At 47.4% G+C, this 9,517-nt stretch overlaps 1 protein-coding gene across 1 annotated transcript; it reads left to right on the top strand.

The window, feature by feature from the left end:
• Positions 1 to 208: 208 nt before the first annotated feature.
• On the top strand, positions 209 to 8,691 carry LOC8053002 (juvenile hormone acid O-methyltransferase). Its single transcript, XM_029985524.4, has 3 exons — positions 209 to 763; positions 4,753 to 4,909; positions 8,525 to 8,691. The coding sequence occupies exons 1-3, from the start codon at positions 209 to 211 to the stop codon at positions 8,689 to 8,691; spliced, it is 879 nt and encodes a 292-aa protein (XP_029841384.2).
• Positions 8,692 to 9,517: the final 826 nt, after the last annotated feature.

Genomic DNA, 9,517 nt, shown 5'->3' with positions numbered 1-9,517 from the left:
ACATACTCATAGTGTTTGCGTATCTATTATATTTTATTGTTTCTTGCCAGTCACGTCTGTGATATCAATAGATGAATGGTTTAAAACCTTAGCAGTGTTTGTTCGCGATTTTACCTAAAATTAGAGTTACATCGATCTTTCATCTCAAAAACTCTAGTAGTAAGGATAGTCTTTTCTTTTCGACAGCTGGTGACACTTGCGCAACAACATGGCCAACGCTTGTCCAGTCAACGACGCCGTCGAGACAGAGCCGGTTCAGGTGAAGATGGTCCCGGAAGTCTACATCGAATCTAACAAAATTCAGCGAGCAATGGGCATTAAGATACTCGACTCGCCGCAGATGTCGTTCGCTATCAAACCGAGTGGCAGCCAGCAGTTCATCGACGTAGGCTGCGGGACAGGCGACTTTACACTCCAAGAACTGCTGCCGCGCTGCCAGCCCTGCCGTAGGCTTGTGGCCACAGACATCTCCCGAGCCATGGTGGAGTATGCCGAGGAGAACTTCGCGCATCCGCAAATCGCGTACGAGGTTCACGACATAGAAAGCGACATCACGGGACTCATCGAGAAGTACGGCAAGTTTGAGCGCGTCTACTCTTTCTGCGCCCTGCAGTGGACTGCGGATCTCACCACCGCGCTCCGAAATGTGGCCGGCTTGATGACCGACCAAGGGGAGTGCCTGCTCGTATTCCCTGTCCGCCTCCCACTCTTCAGGGTGTGGAGGAGAATTGCGGAGATAGATCGATGGAAGCCTTACAAAGGAGTGAGTTTATCCGCAAATCCAGTGCTTGTGTTATAACTTTTTGGGTTAAGAGACGAGTCATATGTATGTAAGTCGAGGACACGGACGTAACTGTGACAGCAAAGCCTCTCATAAGAAACTAGGCTGTCACTTTACCTCACCCTTTTAGTAAATTCAACTTAAGGTTTCAGTACGTTTGACAAAACAAAATGTTTATAATTGATGGAAATACACGCTGTCGGTTGTGTTATGGTGTAACATCTCGTAAAAACAAGCTAAGTTAATTGCGTTTGTAAACTTTTCAAACATAACTTTTCTCTACCATTGGCTTCGAGGTAGATATTTCATTTAGCTGGCGCGTGCACACATTTTGTAAGGAGTTGTATTTAAATTTTGAGTGATTTTTACAAATTACCAAATGCACGCACTTTTATAACTGGCAAGTACCTCTACAATTAAAAAGCTGGATTGAGCACTCACTGCCATAGGCATTATTAGGAGTCCCGGTGGCGTTTCTGGAAAAAACATTTCCTATTGCGCTGCTATGGCAGGTTTCGCTTTCAATGTTAGTGAACAGAAGGTAGGAAGGAGTTAAATATAAGTTCAAACTTCAACCGCCAAGAGATACCCCACACAGCAGACGTAATTCCTAAACCTGAAATCACGATGAATAGCCATTGCTCGAAGGTTACTGAATACTTTCACGCGCTTACAAAAATATCTCGTACACTGAGGTCAGTCATGTCACAAAAAAAAGCAAAACACACCCGCAATATTACGTAAGATCTTTTTTTTTTCGGACAGTTAATTGATTAGCGTGCACCTTTTTGGCGCGTTTAAAGGGGTACGAAAACAAAACTTGAAATATTCAAATTTCGTTCGGAAATGAGTCAAGCATGACGTATATAACCGTAAATAATAATTGCACGTCTGTATTTTGAACGACTGGCTATATTTTTCGTTCCAAACGGTGCACTCGAGCAAGCGCTCGAAGAGAAGCGAACGGAGTGCGCGATGCGTCATGGGATATCCGGCGCGAATAAAAACAGAAAGAGAAGATTCCCCGCATTCGTGACGTGGCAAAGCTGGCGTGGTTATGAGCTCTGGCGTTGGTGACAAGCGTGTGGTTGGCCCAAGGAGTACGTAGCTTCCACAACACTGTCACCCGGCCCTTACGCCCTACTCGGCCTCCGAGCCACTCCCGGCCCTTCCGCCCCTCTCGGCCGTAATGCGACTATCGGCCTTAGCGGGATGCTCCCGAACGGGGTCGGGAAAGCAACTTTTGTCCGAGTTTTGAGCGACGGGCTAATTTTCTAGGGGGAGAGTGGCTGTGCCAGGGTACGCAAACGAGGGTACGAAAAAGAGGGGAGTCCCTCCTTTCCGTCTTCTTGGACTGTTTGGTGCAATGAGCAGGAAAGCCATCAAGGGAGATGTTGAATTCCAAAGAGCGGCGCTGCTCCGATGCAACTTGCTACGTCGTGACTACTTGGCAAGTTCCCCAACGTTGCTAGATTACCTCCCTAATAGGCTCCACATGCATCCACCAGTTTCACATTGAAATATCATTTAATTAGCTTTAAAATTAGTTTGCTTCTGCCTTTCAATGCAAGACTGGTATTTTTGAGGTTAAGCCGCAACATGCAACATATTAAAGCTAGAAAATGAGCGCTAAAATTTTGTTTCCGTACCCCTTTAAGTGGGCCGAAAAGTCCGAGCCACAGGACTGTGGACATATACGTGGCGTCTGATATTTTGCGGAACGGAGCTTCCACAGCATCCCCAAGACACGTTCCACAGATCAGCAAGACAAAGCTGGCAGCGTGCAGAAGGAGTCTATTAATGCGCGTACACACGGTTAGGAGGCCCTGAAAAGTACGACGCAAAGCATTGCAACAATGCTTTGCGTCGTACTTCTCAGCGCCTCCCCATTGGCTCGTCGTAAGGGTCGCCGTAGCAACAGGTCGAAGCAAGCAGTATTAGCGAGGCTCAAGTGGCTGCACTGGCACTCGAAAACAACCGTGTGAACGAGCCTTTAGGATGGCTTCTGCGCTGCAATCATCGGCCTTCGGCCGATAATATTTGGTGCTATACTCCGTTTTAGTACAACCGCAGCCGACGCTACGACCCGACAGAGCCAATCAAGCAGTACCACAAGTGCATTGTCAGGGCCCTCGGCGGTTTGGTGTTTATGCCACTGAAAACCGAGCCCGGGATTTCTCCCCAGCACGCACACCCTGCGAAAAAAACGTCAGGCTTTGCGACGTGCAAAAGCCTCGCATTTTCGTCTCGTGAATCGTGATGCACGCGTGCCGGGGAGAAATCCCCGGATTTTCTCCCTCGTGTGAATACCCCTTAAACAAACAATATTGATCCGCAATGTGGCACAGTTTCCCTTTGAGTGAAACGGCGTAGAAGTGGTTTTCCAGGTCGGTGAGGAGTGCTTCATTATGTGAGAGCAGACTCATACGTAACGCATTATTTGTATCTGCTTACGTCTACGGCAAGGAAGGAGCGGCTTGGTTACTTTTCGAGAGTAACACGTTGGAGTAACGCGTAACGGTATTTAGTTGCTTTTGGAGGGAAACGTTTACAACTAAGGTACACAACCTAGTTATTTGCGTAAATTGTACGTTTGTATATGTATTTGCACGAGGATAGCCGGAACACCGCAGAAAGGCCGGTGTCCGGGGCGCCGCGTGATATTATAGGGTGAAGATGTTGTGAGTAGGTGACGACGAAGGTTTGTTCCTGTTGTATTCAGGGAGAAAAGAAAACCTAGATAGACACAAAACAAAAGATGTGCACGACGTATGGAAGTATAGTTAGATGTCTTTGAGAAGCGGCTCGAACAAAACCAGTTATTCAGTATAGCTACACTGGCCCCTGATTGTATGCGTTAAAAAGCGATAAATTACACTCTAAAAAAAAGCCCGTGCGTCTACTTTCCCGCACAACACTCGGAGAGCCAATCACCGCAACTTACGGAGGCAGCTGAGCGAATGACAATGCCGAAACATACGTTTAGACCAAAAAACGCAGTCTGAGTTGTGACATTAAGCAATGCAAGCGTGACGTTTCGCATTACTTGATGTCACAACTCAGATTGCGTTTATTGGTCTAAACATATGTTTCGGCATTGTCATTCGCTCAGCTGCCTTCGTAAGTTGCGGTGATTGGCTCTCCGAGTTTTGTGCGTGAAATAGACGCGCAAACCTTTTTTAGAGTTTTGTGCGTCTATGGTGCCAAATACTGTAAGGTTGCTGCTGTTTCAGAGAAACGACACATACGGAGTAACGAGAACGTACTCCGTTACTTTTGAGCCGAACTAACGCGTTCCTTCTAAATCGTGGTAACGAATAATGTACTTAGTTACCATGATGACTTTAAACCAAGATCTGGGCAGAAGGAGGAATTGCTCTCACAGTTGAAAAGAAAGTGACAGTAACAGACATTATTATGGTAAAATTCCACTAGCTCGCCTGCGCACTGAGCGTAATTTAGGTACTTACTTACTTTCTGAAAAAGTAACGAAGAACGATATTTGGTTAGTTTTAGTTTCAGTGACGTGTAGACATCTACCTGATCGCGGTTGTCCATACGAGGAACCCAAGCGCGCCGACTCCCGAAAAATATTTTCTATCAAAACTATAGAATATCAGAAAGCTGTGTCGTCTGTTTCGTCCTCTTATGTGTTTCTTTCGTTTTAAGTCATTATCCGTTTCATTGATTGCTTTCTTCTGATAGCAATCCGTTTTGTAATTCCCTCCAAGCGACTTGGAATGACAGTCAAGTTTCACGTGTAATACTCATCTCGTAGCGTAACACCGTACAAATAAACGCCCACCACGAAAACTGGAAAGTGCGACTGCTCTGAGCTCGAAACGCAGCGAGAAAGGCAGTGAGGTTTCTCACCGCCGACCTTTCCGCCGAGTATCCAGTTTAGAGCACCAGTGCAACGCTGCGTACCAGACGAGACTAGTGAAACATAATCATTTATTACTTCCTTCTAGGTCATTGAGCGCTTCATTCCCCCAAGCGCGGATATCAAAGACATGTCGAACCTGAACTCGTACTTGTTGGGCGTTCTTAAGAATGCTAAGCTGAAGCCACGAATCTGCCAAGTGGTGACCGAAGACCAAAGCGGCCTGGGGCTGGAAAAAAACATAGGTAAGTTTTCCACACATCCTATGGCGTGGTTGCTCATTTCGACGCCCATACATGGGCAGAGCGGAGCATGAAGGATCGTGGATTGGTATATCTTGGACTTGAAATGCTAACGTTCAAGACTGCAGCCTAGTCTAGACAAAGACAGAGAGAGAGTATAAACTTTATTGCGCGACTCAAGTTCGAGTCGTTTTTAGTCGCCACCGCAAAATGGGATGCGCTGTCCCCGTCCTTGTAGAGTCAGTAAGTTTAGCATCCAAAAATAAAGTGTTTTTTTTTTGTTTTGTTTTTTTATATGGGCGAGGAGAAGTGGCCACAGCGTGTGTTGGAGATCCTTTGAGGGGGAGGGGGGTGGGGCGGCCCAGCTCGCCCAGGAATAGGGGACTGAAGAGGGAAGAAAGGGGGGAACGAGACGGGTGAAGGAGGTGGTGGCCCTGGGACAGGACCAGTATGCGTGTTCTTTGGAAAGGTGGCCTCCGCAGTTATTACACGCCGATCTACCACGTCGGCGCTGGAGAAAGTGCATACAGTGCTCTGTACGAATACACAGAGGGTTTGTGCTTGCCGGATAATGAAGGCATTCTGTCAGGAGTGGGACCACGAAGGGGTGGGGAGCTTGCAGCGCTGGGACCTGAAGCTGGCTATGTGTGCAGTTCGTTCCTTGTGATGTTGGGAGCGGACCTCGCGGGGGTAGTATGGTTTCGGCTAGGTTGTCGGGGGACACGGAAGTTCGCTGTCGCCGGCCAGGGCGTGTGCTTGCTGGTTTCCCTGAATGCCTTGGTAGCCGCGGATCCATTCTAGATGAGATGTAAGTTGCGGATGGGTCCGCATGTAGTCTTGGTGGGTAGTGCGGGTGTACGTAGTCAGTGCTTGCGCCTCGAAGCTGTGGAGAGCTCCGTGACTATCCCTCCGCACAGTGATGGTTGCCGTGTCGTGTTGGCGGAGGATGATTGGTTCGATAATGGTGCCTACGCCTCCACTACTGAAAGAATCCCGGAGCGAAAACTCGTGGTGGTGGTGCCGATCGTCGCCGTCACGGCCTTGTCGTCGGTGACTCGAGCGTCAGTGTTGTAGGTGTTATGCGTCGGTTCATGGAGACGGTCCGCTCTGTCTTGCCTGCGTTGTGCGAGTGTAGTGCGATCCAAGTTGCGGGGTATGGGGTGAACGACGAGACGAGGAATGCCGTCCCAAGGAGGTAGAGTCGGGGGAACGGGGAGCGTATGGTCTGTATAGTGCCCTAGCAGACGAAGAATGGCTCTGCCATGTCCGAAGGTTTTGAGTCTGTAAAGTTGGGCGCGATGATGCTTTTTTATCCGCTCATCAAGAGAGTTGAAAAGCGCCGTCTCTTCTACTTTAAAATTGGAGGTGTAGGAAGGGACTCCGAGGGCGGTGCGGGTGCACTTGCGAAGAGCCGCTTTTAGGCGCCGGAGTTACGTGGCCGTGAGGCTCTTGTAGAGGAGTGCGTACATAACGCGCTAGAAGACCGTGGCCTTTATTACCTTCCACAGTTAATGTTCCTAGAAACCTTGGCGTTGCCGAGTGACATGCCGTATTATCTTATACACTTGCTCGATCTGTTTGTTGATCTTAGGAGTTCACACCGTACTGCGGCCGTCCTGCTGAAAGACGAAGCCCCGTACCTTAATACTTTAATATGGGCGTTCCGAAGAATGGGGGAGCCGTTGGTCTGGGGGGGGGGGGGGGGGGGGGGGAAGCTTGATGAGGTTCGTCGATAGGCCTGGGCGGTTTTGAGCCGTTCGTTTGAAACTACAACGTATTCCGTCTTGTTAGGCAAGCAGGTGAGGGCGATGGTCTGGGCGTGGGCGTGAACTACGTCGAGACTTTTCTGCAGAGTTCCCTGCTGCTCTCTATAGGAGCCTGCGCAGCACCAAAGGGTGATATCATCCGCACAGATGGCGTGATGAAGGGCTGGGATGGCGTATGGCTAAACTGGAAGACATTTCAGGATAAGATCGAAGAGCGTGGGTGACAATATGAAGCACTGGGGAGTCCCTTACCGCAGCAGATATGGCTGTGGCGGGTTGCCGTCTGGGTCGATGATGCAGAGCGTTCAGTTCGTGAGGAAATTCTTGACGTAGTTGAAGAGGCGGCATCCCGGCTGGGGTCTCGTCCAGATACTGGAAGAGGGCGGCAAGATCTACGTTGTCGAAGGCCTTGTGGATGTCCACTTTGACGACCGTACGTAGTTGAGCCCTGCTTTTGCAGTCGTAGAAGCCGTGCGAATGCGGCGGGCAACGTCTTGTGTGCTCACATGCTGGCGGAAGCCTACGACAATTGGGGCGAAGTGTCTATGGTGCTCTAGGGGCCACTCGAGCCGTTGGAGGGCCATCTTCTCCATCAGCTTACAACGGCAGGACTCCATGAATATGGGGCGGAGGTTGGTGACCGTGGTGGAAAGTTTGCCTGGCTTGGGGATGGTGATAATGTGCGCTTCCTTCAATTCTGGGTGTTCCCACGCTTCATTGATTAAGGCGAGCAATTCTTTCAGCGTCACGTCCGGCAGGTTGCGGGGCATCCCGTAGCTAACGCGGTCATGGCCCGGTGCCTTGTTCCTTTTGAGTTTGCGGAGAGGTGCTGAGTTTTTGCAGGGAAAATGCAGTTTTTGCCGCCGTCCGGTTCTTTGCCAGACCTTCTGTCCTCTGGCCGCCAACGGACAGAGGACAGAAGGTGTCCCAAATCTGCTTTGACACCGCGTTGGACGATGCATTCTGCGCTATCTAAAGCTTTTTCAACGTGTTACGATGCTTGGTTTGCCCGACTAGAGTGCACATGATTTGCCAAGTTCGGGGAGTGTGAAGTCGGCCGTTCATGTCGTCGCACGTCTGGACCAGTTGTGTGTGGCGAGATAGTCTGCATGATCCTGGGCCGCTGTCGTAAATTCCTCGATGGCATGACGGAGGCATCGGTTGTCGGGGCAGAAGGCGGTGTTTCTAACTTTTATTTGAATATGATCGATACTGTTCCCTATAAATAAATGCTGTACTATAGACATATACCGCCATGACTGTATTGTCGACTGACCTGTTTGCTTTTGTTGTGCGACCATTGCCACGACTCATAAACGACCCGTGTTGTTATCTTAGCTGTCTTTTCCGGCATGTGTTCCAAATGGATACTTAAGACCTAAATCTACCGGATTCTCCTTTTTCTACTCCAAACACACAGAGTATTTTTCTGCTGAAAAGATAAAAATTAACAAAAACTCTCATTCTGCTTTGGCTTATCTTTATCAAATACATCTTTTTACTTTTCAGTACCTCGCATTAAGAGTCACTTATAAACACGGCACGAAGTATTAATGGCATTTAGGTGCCATGCATTTCGAGCTAAAGATGTGTAGCACTCGCTATTTGAATATTTCGGCATTAAACAAATCCTCATGCTGCAGCACCGGGAGAGTTTTTATGAAAATATCTAAAAACACTAAGAAAACACTCAGTCGCGGAATATTTTTTTTACCGCCAAATGAGTGTACATTAATGGTGCAGTTCGCGTTTGAGAATGTTGCCCCAGATAGATTTTAGCTTAATTTGTAGCCCATCCCACTCCTGCGCTAAGTGGGGAATACCATTTTTCTTTTTTGTTATTTTCTTTCAGAATTCGAGCTTTCACTAGATCCCGTCCTACCATTGCTGCCCGAGGGAGAAAAGACGAAATACAAGACCGACGTGGCGAATGTTCATCGCACGTTCTGGACAGAAAAGCCAGCTGGGGATCCACAGTATTTGTACGACATATTCGCCGTTCACGCCAGCAAACTTTGAAAAATCAAAACTTAACATTTTTTTTTTCTTTTTGCTTCACTTAATTAGAGCCGAATAAAAATACTTGCTTTTCATACAAAATAAAACATGTATCACCCTATGCTTTAAAAGTTAGTGTTAGCAGACACAAAATATTATATAAGAACAATTTATATGGCATCCATGAATGGACGACATCCCTGAGTGAAAGACGTGTCAAGCTTCATTGAGAAAGGCTTCGTTTCGAAACCAATAACATCGAGACTACGTTTAGGCGATGGGTAAACCGTTTAATATTATTCGCTGGAGTGCTTTTTTAGGAGTATCCAGAATAGAGATTAAAAAAAGACAAAGCATAATAAATTACCACAGCCACTAACGCCATGCTGTAGCGTATACAACTCAGGAAAGATTAAGCACCACAGATTTTAAAGCTCAGTGTATAAAACAGAGGGCGTACAGTATTAATATAGAGCGCAACTTTACGTGTCATAAAATGTATTTAATTGTTCACCTTCGTTATGAAAGTGAAACCCGTAAATATGTAGAATTTTTTATGTGTATATTTATGTTCCATTATAGCCCAACTACAAACCTAAAAAAAAGCTTAATGTTTGCGAGAAGTTTGTATCCTGCATGTCCCTCTCTCTCCCCACCCCTCCTTCCCCCCCCCCCCCCCCCAAAAAAAAAAAAAGTAGTGTTATGTTGGTGTTTAAAAAAAGAAAAAAAAAAAGAAAGAAAATGAACTATGCATCACCAAATGCTAGATTTTTGTCCAAACATGGCGCCAGTAGTCCGAAACCAGATGTCACAGTTTCATGTCGGACAGTTATCTCATTTAAAAAAT

This window comes from Ixodes scapularis, unplaced genomic scaffold (assembly GCF_016920785.2).
Source record: "Ixodes scapularis isolate PalLabHiFi unplaced genomic scaffold, ASM1692078v2 PGA_scaffold2__306_contigs__length_199485367, whole genome shotgun sequence".
Taxonomy (NCBI): domain Eukaryota; kingdom Metazoa; phylum Arthropoda; class Arachnida; order Ixodida; family Ixodidae; genus Ixodes; species Ixodes scapularis.
Note: the sequence above shows the minus strand (reverse complement) of the source record. Positions and strands in the feature narration are given on the sequence as shown.